Source organism: Palaemon carinicauda, chromosome 7 (genome assembly GCF_036898095.1).
Source record: "Palaemon carinicauda isolate YSFRI2023 chromosome 7, ASM3689809v2, whole genome shotgun sequence".
Taxonomy (NCBI): Eukaryota; Metazoa; Arthropoda; class Malacostraca; order Decapoda; family Palaemonidae; genus Palaemon; species Palaemon carinicauda.
In genome coordinates, this window is record NC_090731.1 from 172,584,118 (window position 1) to 172,608,613 (window position 24,496).

Consider the following 24,496-nt stretch of genomic DNA (forward strand, 5'->3'; position numbering starts at 1 on the left):
AGGGGGCTGGGAACCCCCTCTCCTGTATAGAAAATCCTGTGAGACAGCAACAAAGAGATGGAGCTGGGGGGAGAGTGACTGCTCCCCGCACTCTAGTTTTGGGGTGTTTGAATGTGCGTGGATGTAGTACGATAGAGAGTAAAAGATGTGAGATTGGAAGTATGTTTAGAAGTAGAAGGATGGATGTATTGGCCTTGTGTGAGACAAAGATGAAAGGAAAGGGTGAAGTGATGTTTGGTGAAATGTCTGGTAGAGTGTCTGGGATTGAAAGGGGAAGAGCGAGAGAGGGTGTGGCTTTATTGTTGAGTGAATGGATGACAGGTAAAGTAGTGGAATGGAAGGAGATATCATCTAGGTTAATGTGGGTAAGGGTTAGGTTGGGTAGGGAATGTTGGGCGTTTGTCAGTGCGTATGGGCCAGGTAATGAGAAAAGTGAAGAAGAGCGGAATGAGTTCTGGAATGAATTAACTAGGTGTGTAGAAGGACTGGGTAGAAGGAATTATGTAGTTGTTATGGGTGACTTAAATGCTAGAGTGGGTGCTGGAGAGGTAGGTGTCATTGGGAAATATGGCGTACCAGGTGAAAATGAGAGAGGTGAGAGACTGGTAGATATGTGTGTTGAACAAGAGATGGTAATAAGTGCTAGCTTTTTTAAAAAGAAAGATAAAAATAAGTATACATGGGTAAGAGTGGCAAATGGAAGAGTAGTAGAAAGGGCATTAATGGATTATGTGTTGATAACTAAAAGAATGTTTGGAAGATTGAAAGACGTGCACGTGTTTAGGGGTATGGCTAACGGTATGTCTGATCATTTTTTGGTGGAAGGAAAATTAGTTGTAGCAAAAGAGTGGGGGAATAGAGTAAGTGGATGTAAAAGGGAGGTAGTGAGGGTTGAAGAGCTAATAAAACCGGGGGTAAAAAGTAAATATCAGGAAAGGTTGAAAATGGCATATGACGAGGTGAGAGTAAGAGAAACTGGTAATTTAGAGGAGGAGTGGAAGTTAGCAAAAGAAAATTTTGTTGGGATTGCAAGTGATGTATGTGGCAAGAAGGTTGTTGGAGGCAGCATGAGGAAGGGCAGTGAATGGTGGAATGAAGGAGTGAAGGTAAAAGTGGAAGAGAAAAAGAGGGCTTTTGAAGAATGGCTGCAGAGTAATAGTATAGAGAAGTATGAAAAATATAGAGAGCAAAAGGTGGAAATAAAGCGCAAGGTACGTGAGGCAAAGAGGGCAGCTGACCTGAGGTGGGGTCAGGGACTGGGTCAGTCATATGAAGAGAATAAGAAGAAGTTTTGGAAAGAAGTGAAGAGAGTAAGGAAGGCCGGCGCAAGAATTGAAGAGACAGTGAAAGATGGAAATGGAAGGTTGTTAAAAGGAGAGGAGGCAAGGAAAAGGTGGGCGGAATATTTTGAAAGTTTGCTGAATGTTGAGGATGATAGGGAGGCAGATATAATTGCGGTTCCAGGTGTTGAGGTGCCAGTGATGGGAGATGAGAATGAGAGAGAGATTACAATAGAGGAAGTGAGGAGAGCACTAGATGAAACGAGAGTAGGAAAAGCATCGGGTATGGATGGTGTGAAAGCTGAGATGTTGAAGGAAGGGGGTGTGACTGTACTTGAATGGTTGGTGAGATTGTTTAATGTGTGTTTTGTGTTGTCAATGGTACCAGTAGATTGGGTCTGTGCAAGTATTGTACCACTATATAAGGGTAAGGGAGATGTGCATGAGTGTTGTAATTCAAGAGGTATTAGTTTGTTGAGTGTAGTTGGAAAAGTGTATGGTAGAATACTGATTAATAGGATTAAGGATAAAACAGAGAATGCAATCTTGGAAGTACAGGGTGGTTTTAGAAGAGGTAGGGGTTGTATGAATCAGATTTTTACAGTTAGGCAGATATGCGAGAAATATTTAGCAAAAGGTAAGGAGGTGTATGTTGCGTTTGTGGATCTGGAGAAAGCATATGATAGAGTTGATAGGGAAGCAATGTGGAATGTGATGAGGTTATATGGAGTTGGTGGAAGGTTGTTGCAAGCAGTGAAAAGTTTCTACACAGGTAGTAAAGCATGTGTTAGAATAGGAAATGAGGTGAGCGATTGGTTTCCGGTGAGAGTGGGGCTGAGACAGGGATGTGTGATGTCGCCGTGGTTGTTTAACTTGTATGTTGATGGAGTGGTGAGAGAGGTGAATGCTAGAGTGCTTGGACGAGGATTAAAACTGGTAGGCGAGAATGATCATGAATGGGAGGTAAATCAGTTGTTGTTTGCGGATGATACTGTACTGGTAGCAGACACAGAAGAGAAGCTTGACCGACTAGTGACAGAATTTGGAAGGGTGTGTGAGAGAAGGAAGTTGAGAGTTAATGTGGGTAAGAGTAAGGTTATGAGATGTACGAGAAGGGAAGGTGGTGCAAGGTTGAATGTCATGTTGAATGGAGAGTTACTTGAGGAGGTGGATCAGTTTAAGTACTTGGGGTCTGTTGTTGCAGCAAATGGTGGAGTGGAAGCAGATGTACGTAAGAGAGTGAATGAAGGTTGCAAAGTGTTGGGGGCAGTTAAGGGAGTAGTAAAAAATAGAGGATTGGGCATGAATGTAAAGAGAGTTCTATATGAGAAAGTGATTGTACCAACTGTGATGTATGGATCGGAGTTGTGGGGAATGAAAGTGATAGAGAGACAGAAATTGAATGTGTTTGAGATGAAGTGTCTGAGGAGTATGGCTGGTGTATCTCGAGTAGATAGGGTTAGGAACGAAGTGGTGAGGGTGAGAACGGGTGTAAGAAATGAGTTAGCGGCTAGAGTGGATATGAATGTGTTGAGGTGGTTTGGCCATGTTGAGAGAATGGAAAATGGCTGTCTGCTAAAGAAGGTGATGAATGCAAGAGTTGATGGGAGAAGTACAAGAGGAAGGCCAAGGTTTGGGTGGATGGATGGTGTGAAGAAAGCTCTGGGTGATAGGAGGATAGATGTGAGAGAGGCAAGAGAGCGTGCTAGAAATAGGAATGAATGGCGAGCGATTGTGACGCAGTTCCGGTAGGCCCTGCTGCTTCCTCCGGTGCCTTAGATGACCGCGGAGGTAGCAGCAGTAGGGGACTCAGCAGTATGAAGCTTCATCTGTGGTGGAAATGTGGGAGGTTGGGCTGTGGCACCCTAGCAGTACCAGCTGAACTCGGCTGAGTCCCTGGTTAGGCTGGAGGAACGTAGAGAGTAGAGGTCCCCTTTTTGTTTTGTTTCTTATTGTCGTCGGCTACCCCCCAAAATTGGGGGAAGTGCCTTTGGTATATGTGTGTATGTAAAAATTAACACTAAAGAAAGAACGAAAACCCCGAAAGGAATCGTTCTACAAAGCTGAAAAATCAACAAATACAATTAGATTCATAAACTAATTGAGACAAAATGTACGGCGTAGCAACCCCCCCACACGGGAAGGAAGCTACAAGCGGCGTAGTAACGTAGTAAAAGGGTGAACGACCTCAAGAGAGAGAGAGAGAAAGACCGAAGTCAAACTCGATACCCATAAAATTACACCGTGGTGGCCTAAACTGCCGAGGGCTCCACGGAGATATCGTACACTACACACACAAGCACAAATCTCTGAAAAGGAAACTTACTGATTTTTATACTCAAATATATATACAAACATGAAAAAATGTTTACATATATATATAGAGTAAAACAAAAGTAAGTGATTAAGTAAAGACAAAACAAATAATGGCTGCCAAGCGAGGACAAAGACAGAGACGTCTGTCCCAGTCCGAGCCAAAAGTGAAAGTGAGCTTCACCGGTGTGTGAGGGGGGGGGGGGGATTGGGGTAGCTAGCTACCACTCCCCTACCCCCCCGCTAACTAGCGCGGGGGTAATACACCCTCGTTAAATTCTAATGGCTCGCCATTTCAGCTACGCTAAAAGGTAAACCCAATGTAAATAGCGTGGTTTGATTTTCGGTTACGGAACAAAGTCAGGTTTAATATGAAATAGATATCATGTTATTAGAAACGTTGTTTTGCTTATTGTATTAAATAATGTAATACTGTTTTATTATAGTATTTCTTTATCTTATCTGTACTTTTCAGTTATTTTGAGTTTGTATCTCCGTGTGTAAGTCAGTTGGGGAATTCTGTAATTTAACACATATGAGCTGTTTTGAATGATACTCCAAACTCTCACAATTATGAAACATAACATCTGGATAATCTACTGAGAGAAAGCAATTTAGTCATTATAGCAAATAAGGTATCTTTTCTTTGTACAAATTACTCACCAAAACAAAACATAAACTTCGTGAAAAAGAGGCACTCACCTAAACATTCATAATTAGGTTCCCCAAGGTAGACCCTATAACATATTATGAATGAATCTGCTCCTTGCCTAAATGAGAGCTTGTAAGCAGGTGTGATTCTTGTGACTGCAATCAAAGACTTTAGCAGCACCTGTTGAAAAGAGACCAGAATGCAATGGGTAAGTATAGTACATGGCAATACAGCATAAAATATATGAATAAGAGTTTCTTTTTATTTACTAATATTCTATTACTTAATTTTTAGATGCAGCTTCTTCTAATAGCAATTATACAGTTACATAAAGAATTTTCATATAATCAATAAGCAAAATATTAAAACAGCCAGATGAGGACTCCGGAAGTCCATCTGTACTAAGCGGTAGCTGAAAAGAAAATGGGAGCTCAGTGGCCTTCCGGGTGGGTAGAGGTTACCTAACTACCGTCATCTCATTGATAGTTTTGACAGCTGTATCCAGTTTCAATGAAAGATATCAATTTTAAAGGATAATGGTATGTATTTGTACCGGTACAAGTCATTAGGTAAAAAAACTACAAATATTAAATGTGAATCTCATACTCTTCTATACAGAAACCAAAGTACCCATGCTCTCTAAGGCTAAGGTATGTTATTAAAAGTATAGTACAAGAGATCACATACTGTCATTCTGTTATAAATAGTAGGGTTGACTCTTGCAGGGGAGGTGTCACACGCATCTATAATTGCAAGCGTCCATATTTCCAAGACGAGACTCTCCGATTCTGGCGTCCTTAGCAAAATCTCAACGACAAGGGGTTTTCCTACATCTGGCAGGTGACCACCCAGGCCTTTCTTGGTCTCCGATTGGATGTCGGGAATGTCTTCTATGCCCAAATTGAACTGTAAAGAAGATCATTATTATACAGTTACAAAATTGTAAATGTTCAAAGTAATTTGTATCTTTCCTAACTACAGTACTGTAAACAAACCTGAGACCTTTAATAGGAGAATGGCTTTCAGTAAAGCTGGAACAGTCGTTTAACCCTTTTACCCCCAAAGGACGTACTGGTACATTTCACAAAACACATCCCTTTACCCCCATGGACGTACCGATACGTCCTTGCAAAAAACTGCTATTTACAATTTTTTTTTTGCATATTTTTGATAATTTTTAGAGAAACTTCAGGCATTTTCCAAGAGAATGATACCAACCTGACCTCTCTATGACAAAAATTAAGGCTGTTAGAGCAATTTAAAAAAGTATACTGCAAAAGGTGCTTGAAAAAAAAAAACCCTGGGGGTCAAGGGTTGGAAAATTCCAAATAGCCTGGGGGTAAGAGGGTTAAACGTTTAATGAAGTACATTTGTTAGTAGTAGCTGGTGGGTGGCAGGTAGGCCCCGCCAGGTAGCGTAACCTTCACAATGACCTTAACCTAGGACTTCTGGGGTGGTTGAGGTGGAAAGTGTAACTTGAATGTCTCAAGTTTGTATAAATAGGAAAAGTACAAATTTCTTTTAAAATTTGTGATTTGTTCCTACATGTAATAAAAACCTTTGACCTTAAATTGGAAACTTGTTCTTAGTAGGGAGGAAAACCCTTAAACCTATCTGGCTGATTTACTAATCTTGGACATGTCAATGCCAAAATGTTACCAGATCTTTGCTCAAACAGCCTCTATAATGTTTACAATCCTTTCAAAGGGGCTAAAATACCTAGGACGGTAATTTGTGGAACGTGGTTTCAGAGTGCACGTCTCGGGGTACCCCTGTTTTCACTAGGGTATGACTAACCCCCTCTCCCTCTGACTGTGACACCCGTCAACCTCCTAACAACCTGAGCATGATGATATTGCAGGTGCTGTGCTAGCTCCCAACCAGGAGACTGGTAGGTAGTCGTGCAAGAACCTATACACGTAAGGACATGGTACGTATATACTGTAAATGTACAGTACGGTCATTTAAAACAAATGGGCTGTGTACAGAAAATCCTCAATTTTCAAACTTACTAAGTTCCAAGAAACTGTTTTGTAAGTAGAATTGTTTGCAAAATGAATTTTGTTAAATTTTGGTCTATGTGGGCCTAATCTGAATCCTACGGCTATGATTTCAAGCTACAAAACTCAACAAATAAGACGGGTTGTATATTAAATAGACATCAGGTTATTACAAATGTCGATTTGGCTACTCTATTAAATGATATAATGTTGTTTTATTAACAGTATTTCTTTATCTTATCTTTGTTATTTTCAGTTGGATTTGTGTTTGTATTTCCAAAGGTTTTTAAGACGAATGTTCATAAGTTGGGGACATGTAAACATTCTATCCATCCTCTCCCTCCTCTGGGAGGATGGGGGAGATTTTTCAATACAGAACTTGCCTGTAAATAAACGTTAATAAGGTTGTGAGGCTCGTCTGCATTTAGCGTTCGATCCAGAACATAACAGAGAGACTGCTTCACCCAGAAGAGGGAAAAAAAAAAAGGATAAGAAAAGCCTAAAATTCTACATTTCCTTCTCTACTTATGTCACAACTGCTATCTTAGACAAGATGCTACTTGCCCCGTGAGGGAGTTAGGTTAGCAGCATAACCTGTTAAAAAGTTACCTCGGGACCAATGATAATGTTATTCAAGGGCCTGTGGGACAACTCCCGTGGTTAGTGAAGGTCGTTTGTCGTACAAGATTCCTGCATTCAGGACTAGTATCCCTGACAGATTCTTCCTAAAAGATCCACCTCTAACTCCACTGTCTTGCCCAAGGACATAATTTCATCATCAACTGCCTACTCCTGGATGGGTTCAAATACCTAGAAATCACATTCAATAACACATTTAGACCACAGTTTCATCCATGCATAAGTGAGTGTTCCATTGGTGACCCCTTCACAGGATTTGTCAATCATTTCGAGGCATATGACAATGAGGATATATTCTTTCCAAAACTCTTTGGTTACCTCAAAGCACCGCTGGACCATTGACTTTGGGTAAAGCTTTTATAATTTTGATATCACTTTCTGATCCATATGTTGGAGTACAGGAGAGGTGCTGTGTGGCAAGAATTTTATTTGGATGAATATGAATTCCTTCAATGGCTGGAGAATTATCCATAAGCAACAAGAATTGGAGTAGGAGGTTTTTCTCCATGAGGTAAATTTTACCTTTATTAAACAAATAAAATACCAGATACAAAACCCTGTTGTTTGACCTCCACATAATGTTCAAATGCTACTTCCCCTTGCACGTTTTAAAGGCTCGTGAATTCTCCAGGTGATATACCAAGAGAGGTTTGATTTTGCAGTCCCACCTGGCATTAGGACAGAATAGCAGGGTTAGACGGTCTTTCATGGGTTTGACAGAAAATTGTCCTTCCTTCTGTAGTAATGAAGGTACTCCTGGACATCTTCTACCAAAAAAGACTGATCTCGGCACAGTTGATCCCCTGCTGCCTCAATACAAGTTGTTGATCCCCTGCTGCCTCAATACAAGTTCAGAGATGCATCATATCGTACAGTACAAACTTATGGATCCCCAGTTCTGTTGAAATTTTCAAAGAAGCAACGGCTCGCTTAGAATGATTCTCCTTTTTTTGTCAAAGTACCTGACTCCTTTTTAATAGGGTCAGCATGCAATAGCTTTGCTTCTCATAAAATAATGTTCTCATTAATCGTATCTCCTGATCCAGATGAGAGTAAAGTTTTCAACGTTATCAAGAACACACACCCGTTGGTTTTCTTCAATATCAACACCAAACGGCTTTGCTTTCTTCTTTTACTTGAGAATTGTAACAATTTGGGATGTTGTATGATTGTATATTTTTTCCTTGTCTGCCACACTCATACCTTGTACATGGTTCTTGATAATTTTTTTTTTAATCTCTACGTAATTATCTTCTTACCATCATACTGAAGCCATTGTCTTGATGCTTTAATATACTGTTAACTTCCCGGCGAACAATAGCAATCACAATTCTATATCAAACACGTGGTCACAAGTATACAAGAAAAACTTCCAAAGATGCTTGCAAAATACCTACCTGTACAGTTGATGCTGGTATGACTGGTGCTTGGAGAGTGAGAGTGTTAAGGTCTAAGGAAGGGGGAGGGGGATGCACGTGAAGGCAAAACAAAATAGCATAACAATCACATGACCAGTGTGACAGATGGGTACTGCTTTCTACTCATGCACTAGTCTCACTAGTAATTGCCCACAAAAAATGTGCACAATGAGAAATATTTGCTTAGACTGATACAATGCTCATAAACAGATTTTAAATTTTATGCTTACATACCGATTTGCTTGTATTCAATCACAAGTAAACAGAGGTACTACTGTATCAGGAAATACTGCTTACCCTTGGCTTCTTCCATTAATACAGAAAGTCCTCAACATAAATTCGTAGATAATTTGTATTTTTCCTAACTATACAACCTTAGCTATTTAATATGGGGGTTATTACTTTCAGCGTAGCTGAAATGACGAGCCATGTAGGGAGGGGTAGCTTGCTACTCCTCCCCCCCTCACACACCTGTGATTAGCTCACTTTGCTTAGAGGTAGGACTTCCTGGGGGACAGGGCTGGCGGGCAAGTTTGATTAAATAGCTAAGGTTTGTATAGTTAGGAAAAATACAAATTATCTACGAATTCGTCATTTGTTCCGTAACTGAAATAAAAACCACGCTATTTAATATGGGTGACTCAACCCTTAGGTAGGGTGGTAAGTGGCAGCCATTACTGGCTTTTGGCTTTTCGCCAGGGGACTCAGTATCTGAGTGTGTTAGTACTCAAAGATAAGGAGTCCCTGCACCTCCCAAGTGCCTTGCTCTGCAAGGACCGCGGCCTATGTAAGCTTGTGTGTGAAGGAATGAAGTGTGACTCATCCTAGGAAGTTGACCTGAAGTCCTTTAGATGGAATTCTAGGATAGGACGTTCCCAATACCACCTCGTAAGGGGATGGGGACGTGACAGTATTATCTTAATACTAGGAACACAAGGAAACACGGTTTACCTGAAGTGGTTTGAGGTCAGCTGTGCAGAGAACCCAGGATGCTGCTTTCCCCAAGAGAGGGGACAATGAAGAAACGAATAAGGGCCAGGCATACCTTTTCATTCATGCAGACTAAAACCGAGTAACAATGCCCTCAACCCTCTGCTACTTATCCATTAAGGAGCCTGAGGTTTAAACCAGCTGTTGTGCAGCCACCACAGGGCCGATAGAAAACGTATCGAGCCTCCTGTGGGTCACGTCTTGCAGGTAGTGGGCTGTGAAGGCCGTCTGACGCTTCCAAACCCCTGCTTGTAAAACATGCGTCACTGAGTAGTTCTTCTTGAAGGCCAGGGACGTAGCGATGCCCCTGACATCGTGTGCTCTAGGGCGACGTGACGGAGGAGGGTCGGGATTCAGGGAATGATGGATAACCCTGCGAATCCATGCTGAGATAGTATTCTTAGTGACCCTACTCTTCGTCTTTCCGGTGCTCACAAACAATGCCTGCACCCGAGGACGAATTGCAGCTGTTCTCTTACGATAGAGCCTCAGACTCCTCACTGGGCACAGTAGGAGATGGTCTGGGTCATCTGTTACAGAACGAAGACTCGAAATCCTGAAAGAGTCGAACCGAGGGTCCGGCACTCCTGGATTTTGAGTCTTAGCAACAAACTAAGGGATGAATCTGAACGTTACCTCCCCCCATCCCCTTGAATGGGCGATGTCATAAGAGAGACCATGAAGTTCGCCGACTCGCTTGGCCGAGGCCAAAGCAAGTAGGAACACCGTCTTCCAAGTCAAGTGGCAATCAGAGGCCTGGCGTAATGGTTCAAAGGGAGGTCTCTTAAGAGACCAGAGAACTCGAACCACGTTCCCTGGAGGAGGTCTCACTTCCGACTGAGGGCAGGTAAGTTCATAACTTCGTATGAGTAAAAAAAAGTTCCAGCGAAGAGGAAATGTCCATTCCTTTGAGCCTGAAGGCAAGACTAAGGCTGAGCGATTGCCTTTCACTGCCAAGACTGAAAGGCGCATTTCTTCCCGCAAATACACGAAAAACTCCGCTATTGCTGGAATAGTGGCATCGAGTGGAGAGACACTCCTTCCACGACACCAACCACAAAAAACTTTCCACTTCGCCTGGTAGACCCCTGCGGATGACTTTCGCAGATGTCGAGACATCCTTTGAGCAACTTGTTGCAAAAATCCTCTCTCTGTGAGGAGATGCTGGATAGTCTCCAGGCGTGAAGCTGCAGCGATGCTACGGCTTTGTGAAAGATGTTGGCGTGTGGTTGTTTGAGTAGCTCGTGTCGAGAAGGAAGCTCTCTCGGGAGTTCCGTCAGGAGCTACAGAAGATCCGGAAACCACTCTGCGTGATACCATAGCGGAGCTATCAAGGTCATTGACAGGTTGACCGATATTCTGGTCTTGTTGAGTACCCTCCTCATCAGACAGAACGGGGGAAAGGCGTATACGTCGATGTTGTCCCACCGTTGTTGGAAGGCATCTTGCCAGAGAGCCTTGGGGTCCGGGACTGGGGAGCAGTAAAGCGGAAGCTTGAAATTCAAAGCTGTCGCGAACAGATCCACAGTCGAGGAACCCCACCACAAAGTCAGGACTTTGTTGGCTACTAGACGATCCAAAGACCACTCGGTACTCACTATCTGGGATGCCCTGCTCAGACTGTCGGCGAGCACATTCCTCTTGCCTGGAATGAAATGAGCTGATAGTGGAATCGAGTGGACTTCGGTCCATCTCAGTATCTCTACTGCCAGATGGGATGGCTGCTCTGATAAGGTACCTCCCTCCTTGTTGATGTAAGCCACTACCGTGGTGTTGTCGCTCATCACCACCACGGAGTGACCCGCCAGGTACTGTTGGAACTGTTGAAGTGCCAGGAATACGGCCTTCATTTCTAGCAGATTTATGTGGAGGCACTTTACTGATTCTGACCAGAGGCCTGAGGTCCCGTGGTTCAGAACATGGGCCCCCCACCATTTCTTTGAGGCGTCCGTAAATAGCATCAAATCCGGGGGGAGGACGAGAAGATCCACTCCCTTTCGTAGGTTCTCGTCTGTCACCCACCACTGAAGGTCCGTCCGTTCCGCAGGACCCATAGGGACCATGACGTCCGGGGAATCGTGTCCTTGATTCCACCAAGACTTGAGTCGCCATTGCAGGGATCTCATCCTGAAGCGACCATTTGGAACTAGACGGGCCAGGGAAGAAAGGTGACCGAGGAGACGTAACCACGATTGGGCGGGGAGTTCTTCTCGCCTGAGGAAAGGATCTGCGACCCTCCTCAGCCTTGCTATCCTGTCGTCTCATGGGAAGGCTTTGTGGAGATTGGTGTCCAATATCATGCCTAGATATACCAGTCGCTAAGTTGGAAGCAGAGAAGACTTCTCGAGGTTTACCATGATCCCCAGATCTTGGCAAAGTCCCATAAGCTTGTCTCGGTGTCGAAGAAGGGTCGACTCCGAGTCTGCCAGGATCAGCCAGTCATCCAGATAACGGAGGAGACGGATGCCGATCCTGTGTGCCCACGAAGAAATCAGGGTGAACACTCTGGTAAATACCTGAGGTGCTGTGGAGAGACCGAAACACAGCACCTTGAACTGGTAGATCTTGTTTTCTAGGCTGAATCTTGAGTACTTCCTTGAAGACAGATGGACTGGGATGTGGAAGTACGCGTCCTTCAGGTCCAGTGTACACATGAAGTCTTGTGGTCTCGCTGCAAGTCTGACCGTGTCTGCCGTCTCCATGCTGAACGGGGTTAGTTTGACAAACCTGTTCCGAGCTGAGAGGTTGATGACTGGTCTCCAGCCTCCAGACGCCTTCCTTACAAGAAAGAGTCGACTGAAGAAGCCTGGGGAACCGTCAACGACCTCCTGGAGAGCGTCCTTCTTTAACATGGTCTCGACTTCTCCCTGTAGGGCTTGGCCCCTTGCCGATCCCATGGCAAAGAAGCTCAACGACACTGGATCCGTTGTCAGGGGAGGTAGAGATGTTGTGAACAGGACGCGATATCCCTGACTGATTACGGAAATCGTCCAGGAATCGGCCCTGAGTTGCTGCCACCTGATTGCGCAACTTTGTAGGCATCCCCCCATTGGTGGTTATGCAGGGGGATTGCCAATCCTAGCGTTTGTGGCCTCGGCCACTCCCTCTAGGATTTTTCCCTCCCCTGGAGGACTTTTTGCCCTTCTTGTCTTTGACCGGAAAGGGCTTCGACACCATTACCTTTGCTGCAACTGCCGGTTTCGTCATCTTGGACGGGGGAGGTTGTTGAGGTGCTGGAGGTTTATAGGCCTTTGATGTAAGAGCCCTATGTAGGAGAGTCCTAATTGGACTTCCTCCACCTCTCAGCTGCCTGTTCCACATCTTTAGGCTCAAACAGATTCTTTCCCAAAAGGGTAGAATGTCTGAGCCTGCTGACCTCGACAGCTGGGACCTTCATGTGAAACCTCTCTGCCACTGCATCACGACGTTTCAGGATGGAATTGGCCCACAAGTTCGAGACTTTTTGGGCCAGAAACTCAATGGTGCGGGTGCCCGAAAGGAGGAAGTTCTCCAGGGCCTTTCTGGTGCTCTCCTTAGACAGGTCCTCGGATCGCAACAGGATGCCAAGAGACCCCAGCCAGACGTCCAGCCACGAAGTAGCCTGCATGGCACACTTCGCAACCTTTTCCTGACTTAGGATCTCTGTCGCCGAGAAAGACACTTGCCAGCTAGAGAGCCTCTCTAGAGGGACTCCCTTGGTGAGCTCTTCCACCGAATGGTGCAAGGGGAGAGCTATGCAAGACTCCTCCATGATGTCAAAGTACCTCCTCTGGTGGATACGAGGAGGAGGGAGGACCTTGTTGCCAGCAGTGGAACGGCTGGAGGAGGCGAGTTCGGAGAGCTGGCCCTCAACCTTATCCCTGGCACTCTTCACCCCTTGGAACCAGGGCAAAGCCGCACTGGCCTTAGCGGGTTTCTGAGTGCCAAAGACTCGGTCCAGGACCGTGTCTTTGCCCTCTCGAGGAGGAATCTCAGGGTCCGGGAACCCGTTGAGATGCCTTATCAGGGTCAGAACCTGCCAGAAGGCATGCTCTGAGTCTTGGGGCTCCCCTCCTGGAGAACTGGCAGCAAAGTCTCCCATCCCCAAAGGCTCTTCTTGGGGGGACACGTGAACGTTCTCTGCGGGTCTTGTTGGCTCTGGTCGAATCCTTGAGGATGACTTGGGGATGGTTTTGGAGTCCTTAGGCTCCCTCCTGGGAGGGATACAGGACTCCAACAACGACGTCAGTGGGCTCTTCTCCGCCCCAACCTCGTGCAGGAGAATCGTCCCGATTCTCCTGCACGAGGTGGGGTTTCTCCAATTGGTGCGATGGGAGAACGTCTCACCTCGGTAGACTCCCGAGGACGGAAAATCCTCGTCCACAGGAGAGGGAGAGAAAGTCTGGGGGGGGGGGGAAGAGCCTCACTCAAGGACTTCTGAGGAGCCATCTTGGCCCTGGGAGAAGTTACCACGACTTCTACTCCTCTCTTCCTCTTCAGTGGGGTCGGAGCTGCCATTGATTTGAGGCCCTACTCAGAGAAGGCAGGTTTGAAAGCCTGCATGACGGCTCTGACAAGGGGCCCGAACCATGGCTGCTTACTGACAGCTGTGCTGTCCGAGACTCCCTCTGAAGGGAAGGGGATCGGGCGATCCTTCGGAGTAGAAACAACTGGGCCTGCCTGAAAAGAAAGGGAAGCAGAAGGTTGGTTCCTGGAACTATCCGGAGTATTCCCCTCCTCCTGCGGAAGAGCTGATCTGCGCTTGTGGGGGGGGGGGGGTTTGAAGATGACGACCTGGAGGCTCTCGTTCCTGTAGCTTCGCGCGGGGCTAGCGCTGTGAATCCCAATGGGAATTGCTCTGGGGATCGCGTTGGGAATAGCGCCGGCGCTCGCGTGATGGAATTTTCCCTGGTTCGCGTGCGCGGGCGAGCAGGAGAGCGATGGTGGGCTGGCGAGCGATGGCGCGCAGGCGAGCGACCGCACACAGGCGAGGGGGCGCGCAGGCGATCTACGACGCGTGGGCGAGTGGACGCGCTGACGAGCGATGGCGCGCAGGTGATCGGTGGCGCGCAGGTGCGCGATCTGGCGAAATCAGAAGAAGCGCTGAAGGGTGTGCAAGAGCTTGCGCGCACGGAGGTGATAGCTGCAGGAACTCGCTGAGCTCTAGAAGGTGTGCGTGCACGCGCAGGGGAAATACCCCTAGCGCGTGGGCGCGCAGGAGGGCGCACCGCAGGAGCTGAGACAGGTGCGCGTGGGCGCGCAGGAGGGCGCACCGCAGGAGCTGAGACAGGTGCGCGTGATGGAGACTGCGCGCGAGGGCTGACGAGCAGGCGAGGTCCGAAGGCGCGTACGAGATTGCTGACGGGAAGGAGAAGAAAGATTCTTCCCTCCTGTGGCCAGATCCGGAGATCGTGGGCGTGCAGGCGCACGTTGGCGCGCAGGCAAACGCTGCCGCGTAGGTAAAGAGCGCAGGCGAGCAGGAGATAGTGGGCGCACGTGGCACGCATCAGGATGAGGGCGCGCAGATGTGCGCTGGCGAGGAGAAGATCGCTGGCGCGCAGGTGAGCGCTGGCGAACAGGAGAGTGCTGGCGCGTAGTCTCAGCCACAGGAGATCGCTGGCGCGTTGTCCCTGGAACAGGTGGTTTCTGAAGTGCAGTCTCAGGAACAGCAGGAGAGCGCTTGCGCGCCATAGCGCGTGGGCGTGCAGGGGATACCTGGCGCTTAAGGGACTTACTGTATTCACAATATGAGAAAGCCCCTTTTGCCCCGAAGGGACCGATGTCCATTGGATAATGGGGTGCGTGGGCGCCCACTGCGTCAGCGGCCAGGAACGGAGATGGAAGGTCAGCAGGTCTGGCAGGCGAAGGAGATCGTGAATGATCTGCAGAGAGGTCCAGGGATACAGCTGCAACGGTCGGTGCATGGCGAGGAGGATCCTCTGCGGGGGACTGCGAAGACGAAGAACCGAAGAGGCTCCTCCTAACTCCCTTGTGGGAAGAATGAAGGCGAGCTTTCCGTCTGATACGTCCTCTGGGGGGCAGCAGGCAGACCATCTGCAGTCCTCCGAAGAGGAGTCTCTGTCAGTGAACTCCCCCGAGGGGGAGAATCACCTGCAGGAGAGACCGTTGGACTTAGCTCCTCCCTCGAAGGATGTTCGGAGGGGGGAACTAAGCCTTCAGCTGCATCAGGAACCATAACAGGGGTTTGACCTAACTCGTCGGAAGCCCCTGCCACAACAACGTCGACGATAGACAGAGGATCAATCTCTGCTACCGCCGGCGACTGTTTGACAGCAGCCCCCAACCTGATTATGTCAAACAGGGCTTCCTTGGAGGGCGAACCCTGAAGCCCCAAGGAAGCCCAAAGCTGCAACAAATCATGGTTAGAAACATTATCAGAAATATCCTCCCCCGGGGGAGGAGGAGGAGCTGCCTCGCTATGGGAGGCAACTCCCTCTCCCGAACCCGAAGGTTGGTGAACGTAAGTACGGCCTACGCTACCACTCAACAGCCTCTCGGGAGAGACCGATCGAGTGGGAGCTTCGGAGGAGGTTCGGGCTACGAAAGAAGAGTCCTTGGGATTTTCTCTTTTCAAGGAAACCCCTGGAGGAGAAATATCCCGTTTGGACTTCTTCCAGCGCCGGAAAAACCTCTCCCACTGGGAGGTAGACCACTCCCTACACTCACCACATACTTTATTTCTTTCACACCGTTGGCCCCTGCAATAAGGACATAAGGTGTGAGGGTCTATGTCCACCGCTGACATAAACATTCCGCAAGGGCGGTCAGGTAAGCCGGGACACTTCCGCATGGTAGAGGCCAACTTCCAAACACACTGAAAAGAAAAAGCAAAAAAACAAAGATCAAAGGCTGTCATATAAGCGAGGGTAGGAGCAGACACGTCTGATCGTCACCCGAGCCAAAAGCAAAGTGAGCTAATCACAGGTGTGTGAAGGGGGGAGGGGCTTGCTACCCCTCCCTGCCCCCTCGCTAACTAGCGAGGGGGTAGTAAACCCTCGTTAAAATTCTAATGGCTCGTCATTTCAGCTACGCCGAAAGTAATACCCCCATATTAAATAGCGTAGTTTGTATTTCAGTTACGGAACAATTACAAACTTAATTGGTTCCAAGAAGCAGTTTGCAACTAGAATTGTTTGTAAGTCAATTTTTTTCCAACTTTGAACTATGGTAGGCCTAACCTGAATCCCTTGCCTATAATTTCCAGCTACAAAAGTCAACAAATAGTTGGGTTTCATATGAAACAGATATCAGGTTATTACAACTGTCCTTTTGATTACTGTATCAAATAATATATTCTTTTTATCACAGTATTTCTTTATCTTATCTTTATTATTTTTAGTTGGATTTGTGTTTGTATCTCTGAAATTTTTGTAAGTTGGGGACCTTTTGTATCCCCAAAGCACAATAGTCCGCAGGACCATTTATTCAATCTGAAAGAAAAGCAAAAGATTAAAACCATCAGACGATGACGGCGCGAAGTAGGTCTGTACTTCACTCTCTGACTGCCAAAGTCAAAGTGAAAGTTATGCTACCTGCCAACTATTACTATCTATCTATTTACCAAGGCACTTCCCCTAATTTTGGGGGGTAGCCGACATCAAACAAAGGAACAAAAGGGGACCTTTCCTCTCTCTACTCCTCCCAGTCTAACAAGGGATTCAACCAAGTTTAGCTGGTACTGCTAGGGTGCCACAACCCACCCTCCCCCGTTATCAACCACAAATGAAGTTTCAAACGCTGAATTCCCTACTGCTGCTACTTCCGCGGTCACTATGGCAACCGGAGAAAGCAACAGCGCCTACTGGAACTGCGTCACAATGACTCGCCATTCATTCCTATTTCTAGCGCGCTCTCTTGCCTCTCTCACATCTATCCTCCTATCACCCAGAGCTACTACTACTACCTTGTTAAAACTTTAAACAGACGTTCAAGCTTCTCTGAAAGTCATATTCCTAATAAAGGTTAAAGGTTTGTATTATGTGGGAACAAAAAGCAGTTATTAGATAAAATAATTCAGAAACCAATACACAAACTACATGTAATAGGGTTTAGTACAGTATTAATTATAGACTTTTAAGTGTTTATTCTAATACTTATATGAAATTCATCTTAGCCATACTGAACATACTGTACATTAGAGCTTATTACATGAATTGGACATTTTGTTTGACAGCGACCTTGACCTTCCAAAATATGACAAATTCGGAGATAATTTGTATTTTTCCTAACCATACAAACCATAGCTATTTACATTGGGTATTACTTTCGGCGTAGCTGAAATGACGAGCCATTAGATTTTAACGAGGGTTTCCTACCCCGCGCTAGTTAGCAGGGGTAGGGGGAGGAGTAGCTTGCTACCCCTCCCTCCCTCACACACTGGTGAAATGTCTCACTTCACTTAAAGGTAGGACTTGACTTGGGGGACAGGGCTGGCGGGCAAATATGTGTAAATAGCTAAGGTTTGTATGGTTAGGAAAAATACAAATTATCTCCGAATTTGTCATTTGTTCCGTAACCGAAATACAAACCACGCTATTTACATTGGGTGACTAACCCCTTAGGAAGGGTGGAAAGTACCCAGCCATACTGGCTTTGGCTTACCCGGGGACTCAGAATCCGAGTGAGTCGCACTCGAGAAAAGGAGTCCCTGCACCTCACAAGTTCCTTGCTCCGCAAAGAAACGTGTGGCCTACATAAGCTTGTGTGTGAAGGAAGAAAGTGTGACCCGTCCTAGGCAGTTGACCTGGAGTTCCAGAAGGAACTCTGGGTTAGGACGTTCCCAATACCACCTCGTCAGGGTATGGGGGACGCGACAGTATTGACTCAATACACGGAACACAAGGAAGCATGGTTTACCTGCAGAGGTTTGAGGTCAGCTATGCAGAGACCAGGATGCTGCTTCCCCAGTAGAGGGGACGATAAAGAAAGAAGTAAGGGCCAGACATACTTCTTTCGTTCATGCAGACTAAAACCTGATAACAATGCCCTCAACCTTCTGCTACCTGTCCAAAAAGGAGCCTGAGGTTAGACCAGCTGTTGTGTAGCCACCACAGAGCGATAGAAACGTATCGATACTCCTGTGGGTCACGTCCTGCAGGAAGCGGGCTGCGAAGGTCATTAGACGCTTCCAGACTCCAGCGTGTAGCACCTGCGTCACAGAGTAGTTCTACTCGAAGGCGAGGGACGTTGCAATGTATCCGACATCGTGCTGTAGGGGGACGTGACGGGGGAGGGTCTGGATTCAGGTCGAGATGAATGCCCTTGAGTTCGAGCTGAAGAGGTATACTGGTGACTCTCCCCTGTGTCCTCCCTGTGCTCCCAAACCGGCTTGCACGTGAGGACAAACTGCAGCTGTTCTCAAAGATAACCCCTCGATTCCTTTACTGGCAAGAAGGAGAAGGTCTGGGTCATCTGATACAGAACGGAGTCTCGAAATCTTGAAGGAGTCGAACCGAAGGTCCGGGACTCCAAGATTCTGAGTCTAGAAAACAACTCAGGAGCAAACCTGAATGTTGCCTTCCCCATTCTCTTGAAAGGGCGGAGTCGTACGAGACCATGAAGATTGCTTACACACTGGCCGAGGCCAGAGTGAGCAGGAGCACCGTCCCCCAAGACAGAATACGATCAGAGGCCTGACGTAATGGTTCTTGAGAAGATCTCTTAAGGGACTAAAGAGTCCGAACCATGCTCCATGGAGGAGGTCTCACTCCGACTGGGGGCAGGGATGTTCGCAGCTTCGCATGAGCGAAGAAAGGTCCAGCGGGAAGGAAAAAGTCTATTCCTTTCAGCCTGAAGGCCAGGGAAAGGCTGAGCGATAGGCTTCACTGCCGAGAGCGGAAAAGAGTTTCCTCCCGCCGAAAAGCAATAACTCCGTTATTGCTGGAGAAGAGGCCTCAAGGGAAGAGGTATCTCTCCCACGACACCAACCACAGAAGACTCTCCACTTCGCCTGGTAGACCCCTGCGGATGACTATCGCAGGTGATGCGACCTCCGCTCCGCGACTGTAGCGGGTTGTCTCTTCTTGAGAAGGCGGCGTAGTGTCTCCAGGCGTGAAGCCGAAGCGATGCAACGGCTCGTGAAAGATGTTGTAGTGTGGTTGTTTGAGTAGCCTGTGTCGTGGAAGAAGCTCTCCCGGGAGTTCCGTCAGGGGAAGCAGAGGGTCCGGAAACCGTTCTGCGTATAATCACAGCGGAGCTCTCAGGGCCATCGAAAGGTTGACAGACAACCTGGTCTTGTTGAGACCCATTCTCAATAGACAACAATGGTGGGAAGACGCAGGCGTCGATGTTGTCCCACCGTCACCGGAAAGCATCTTGCCAAAGAGTCTTGGGGTCTGAGACTGGGGGGAAGAACAGTGGAAGCTTGAAGTTCCAGGCTGTCGTGATCAGGTCCCCCAGGCCAGGACTTGCCGGTTACTATAGGCCAAAGACTCCCAGGTACTCTCTATCTGTGAGGCTCTGCTCAGATAGTCGGAGAGAACATTTCTCTGCCCGGAATGAGCAAGTCGATTGTGGTATTGAGAGGACTTAGGATCATCTCAGTATCTCTACTGCAAGATGCGAAAGTATGAAAATGCGCCTCCCTGCTGGTTGGAATACGCCAGTACCATGAAGTTGTCGCGCACGGAGCGACTCGGCAGGATTTGTAGGATCTGTAGAGGGGCCAGACTACGGCCCCTAAGCCTGCCTGAATGATGGGGAGGTACCCTTCAGGTCCTGACCATAGCCCTGAACCGGAACATACCCCCCCTTTTCTTTGATGAGTCCGATAACAGCGTCAAATGTGGGGAAAGGACGAGAATATCCACTCCCATGCAAGAGGTTCCATAGGTCAACACCCATTGACGGTCTAAACGTGCCGCTGGTCCCATAGGGACCAGAAAGTCCGGTTAATCGTTGCTTGGATACCACCGGAACTTGGGCCGCCTCACAGGGAACTTATCCTGAGGCGACCGTTCGGAACTAGACGGGTCAATGAGGAAAAGGGACCCAAGATAAGGCTGAAAGCTCTCCTTGAGTGAGAACAGGTACTGCGACTCTCCTCAGCCTTGCCACAGTCAACTGAAGGGAAGGCTCGGAGAAGGAGTCAATATCATGGCTAGATACTCCAGATGTTGAGGAAGAAGTAGAGAAGGCTCCTAGCAAATTACCATGATACCTCACTCTTGGTAAAGACCCGGAAGCTTGTCCTGGTGTTGAAGAAGGTCGAACCCGAGCCTACCGGAGTTGACCAGACCTCCAAAAAGCGAAGGAGGCGGAAGCCTGCTCCTGAGCGGCCATGAGGAAAGCAGGGAGAGTTCTCTGGGGAAAAACCTGCGATGCCGCGGCGGGATCGCCACACCGCATCTTAAGCAGGAACACCTGTAGTCTAGGCTGAATTCCAAGAGCTTCCTGGAAGATGGATGGAATGGAACCTGGAAGTACCCGTCCTTCCGATCCAGGGCCTAAGGAGTCCTGCAGCCTCGTTACCAGTCTGATCGACTCTGCTGTTCCACGCTGGACGAAGTTTGTTCGACAAACTTGATCAGAGCTGAGAGGTCGACGACGGAACTCCCGTCTCAGATGCTTTCCCAGAAGAAAGGATCGACTGAAGAAGCCGGGGGAAAGCCGTCGACGACCCTATGGAGGACCTTCTCCTAAGGCATGGATCCTTCTGCTCAACGGGCAAACCTCTTGCCGGCCCCATGGCATAGAGGCTCAGTGACACTGGATTCGCTGACAGTGAAGGAGAGATGGTAAGAGCGAGGCGCGATATCCTTGGCTGATCACAGAGATCGTGCAGGAATCGGCATCGGGAGGCTGTTATCCAGACGAGTAACCTTAGGCATCCCCCCAGCGTGAGACCTGCAAGGGGGATTGCCAATCCTAGAGTTTGTGAAATCTGCCGCTCCCTCTAGGATTATGCCCCCCCGGGAGAGCCTCCCGTGCTACCTGTCCTTGACATGAGGGGACTGCTATTGTACACCTTGTCATAGCTGCCGTAGCCGGTTCCGATAACTTAGGCTGACGAGGCTGAATGAAGAGGCGTCAGAGGCCTGCAGGGTCTGGAAGTAAGCGCCTTGGAGGAGTGAAAACGGAATTCGACTTCCTCCGCACAACAACTGTCCATTTCTCTGTCCTTGGGCTCAAAACAAGCTCTTCCCAAGAATGGAAGAGTGTCTGAGCTTGACGACATTCACGGATGAGACACCCGAGAGGAAGCCCTCGGACACTGCGTCTAGATGCTCCAACATCGAGGTTGCCCGCAAGTTCGAAACTTGGCGACGGAACACAAAGGTGCTTGAGCCCGAGAGGAGGAAAGTACCCATGATCTTCCTGGGGCTTCCTAGTACAAAACCTCGGGTCGCAACCGAGGAGGGAAAGGCCTGGTAAGCCCCTTCCACGAGAGGTGAAGAGGAAGGGCTAAACCAGTCACCCCTTGCCCGACGGAGAAATCTCAAAAGGAAAACTCCCTGGCAAGACCCTTCCAGGGAATGAAGAAGAGAAAGGACTAACCCAGGTTCTGGAAAGAAAAATGTTGCACAGACCTCCCTGAAGATTCTTCCTGCTCTAGCAAGAGCCATGCTCTGCGTTTACGGGGTGAAGACCGTGTTCTGGAAATACGCTCCAGAAGACTCGCCAGGCTGGCCCTGTTGCGAAACCCCGATGGGAATCGCGGTCGCAATCGCCCTAGCGCTCGCGCGATGGTAAATTAATGGTTCGCGCGTGGGCGAACGTGGAAGCGCCCGTGCGCGGGCACGCAGGAGCGCAGACGAAAGTGCGCGAGGGAGCGCAGAAGGAGGGCGGGCGTGGTTGGAAAGGCGAGAGCTGGCGGTCGGAATACGATAGTGCACAGGCGAGCGATGACACGTAGGCAAGCGATGGCTAAACTGCAGGAATCGAGCTGGCGCTCGCGCAATGGAACACCGTTGGATCGCGCGCAGGCGAACATTGGTGCGCATGCGCGTAGGCGCGCGGGCCTGCGGGCGTGTGGTCGCGCGACCGAGCGCAGGCGGTCGGGAGACCGATGGCGCGTAGGCAGGCGATGGCGCGTTGATGAGCGATGGCGCGTCTTGGCGAGAGATGGCCCGTAGGCGAGTGAAGGCGCGATGACAAGCGATGGCGCGTTGGCAAGCGACGGCGCGTTGGCAAGCGACGGCGCGTTGGCAAGCGACGGCGCGTTGGCGAGCGGTGGTGCGTTAACAAAACGCTAGCGCGCAGGCGAAGAATCGCGCGGGCGCGTATATCGCTGACGCGTAAGAAACTAGGGACGGTTGACGGCGAGCGCTGATGCGAGCTGTCAATCAGGTGATCCTGGACGTTCAGGAAAAACCGTTGGCGCCCATTGGTGCGTGGCAGGGAAGGGCGCGCAGATGTGTGCTGGCGCACAGAAGAACAGAAGTAAAGGTGAGCGTCGGCGACCAGGAGGAAGATCTACGGCAAGACTCAGCTACCGGAGATCGTGGTCCACAACAGGCGAGCGCTAGATCGCTACTGATGGTGTCCAGGGAACCTGTAACGCGTGGAAGATCGATAGCGAGCAGGCGATCGATGGTGTGTTGGTGAACGCCGGCGCGTAGGCAAGCGATGGCGCGTTGGCGCATGGTGGTGCTTGCTCGCAGGCGAAAGATCACGTGGGCGGTCAGGAGATCGCCGATGTTCAGGGGATCGTTGACGCGCAGGAGATCGCTGACGAGCAAGCGAACGTTGACGCGTCTGTGGTCGCTGGCGAGCTGGAGATCGCTGGCGAGCAGAAGGGCGACGCGTGGAATCCTGTGCGTACAGTAGCTTTAGAAGCACGCGTAGGCAACCGCGAGCGTTGCTGCGCTGGAACAGGCTGACGAGCCGGATCGCGAGGGCGAGGAGAGAAGAGTCCTTGTCCAAGAACTGAACCGAAGTTCCAGGTCGCGCGGGCGAACGTCGGCGCACAGGGCGCGTATCAGGAACTGGGAGCGCAGGTGCGCTCTGACGGGCAGGAGATCTAGAGCGCTCAGGAGACCGATGGCGCGCAGGGCGCACAACAGGAACAGCAGGATGTTCGGAGTCCTCAGGAGAGCGCTGGCGAGCAGAGGGGCGATGATCATCAGGAGAGCGCTGGCAAACAGGAGAGCGCTGGCAAACAGGAGAGCCCTAGCGATCAGGAGAACGCTGACGAGCAGGAGAGCGCCTGTGCGCTAACACTGCAGAAGGGCGCAGAGGAACCCTGACACGCAAGGGAAGCACCCACACCGTGGGAGGCAACCCTTTGCCCCGAAGGGACCGTTGCCCATCGGATGACGAGGTCAGACTGCTGTCCATCTACACCAGGGGCGGAAGGTCGGGAAGGCGCTGGAGATCGATCCCCGGAGAGATCTAAGCAGAAAGGAGCTGCAGGCTGCATACGACGAGAAGATTCAAAAAGGCGCCTCTTAGCACCCTTATAGGGAGACGGGAGGCCCTTACGACGTAGCGGACGGTGAGCCTTACGGCAAAGGCGGCCAACAGCAACAACAGCAGAAGAGTCCTCCGAAGAGGAGTCTCTATGAGTGTCCTCCCTCGTGAACGAGAGAGAAACACTTCGTAGAAGAGACGGGTCAGCCAGTGACCTAAAAAGAGCAATTCTCCGAAGAGGGGCTCCTCCAGTTGCCCAGCCCCTTGAGCGTAACTGCAGGTGCGACTGCTCAGCACCAAGAGCATAGTCGCACTAAAAAAAGGCAAGAGGAGATCCCCCCAAAAGGGAAAAAAACTCAAGCCTGGACAGGAAAACTTCCCTCGGAAGGAAAGTTACCCACCCAAGGAGGCGAGCCTCCAGAGTGTTCTAAAATGAACTGGAGAGCTGTCAGTCGTCAGGGGAGTACTTCCAGGAGAAGGAGACACGCCCCTGACGAAGATCTATAGGGGAGGCAGCAACAGCAGATTCCCCAGGCCTCAACAAGACAGCTCACTCCGTTGTCACATTACAGAAACAAACTAGATCGTTAACTGTGAAAAATAAAAACAAAAAAACATTAGCTAACATTCATTCCCCCGGGAAGATTCCGAAGAGGAATCTCGAGGGAAAAGAACACAAGAATTACACAACAGGCACGTGCCTTCACAACCACTTACACTCACGGAAGGAGAGCTGTACCAAACACAGAATTATAACAATTATAATTATGTAACTATGTAATTATGTAATTTAAAAATGAATGAACACTAATTAAAGAACGAAAACCCTGAAAGGAATCGTTCTACAAAAGCTGA

The 24,496-nt window shown here is 48.8% G+C and overlaps 1 protein-coding gene across 1 annotated transcript in view; it reads right to left on the minus strand.

Annotated features, from left to right (window-relative positions):
• The window catches only part of LOC137644186 (autophagy-related protein 13-like), a 97,673-nt gene that overhangs the window by 52,015 nt on the left and 21,162 nt on the right, over positions 1-24,496 (minus strand). The window contains exons 3-4 of the mRNA XM_068377187.1: positions 4,933-5,151; positions 4,296-4,425 (exon numbers count right to left, since the gene is read on the minus strand). Of these exons, the coding sequence (XP_068233288.1) occupies positions 4,296-4,425; positions 4,933-5,151 (349 nt within the window). The remainder of the gene's footprint in view (positions 1-4,295; positions 4,426-4,932; positions 5,152-24,496) is intronic.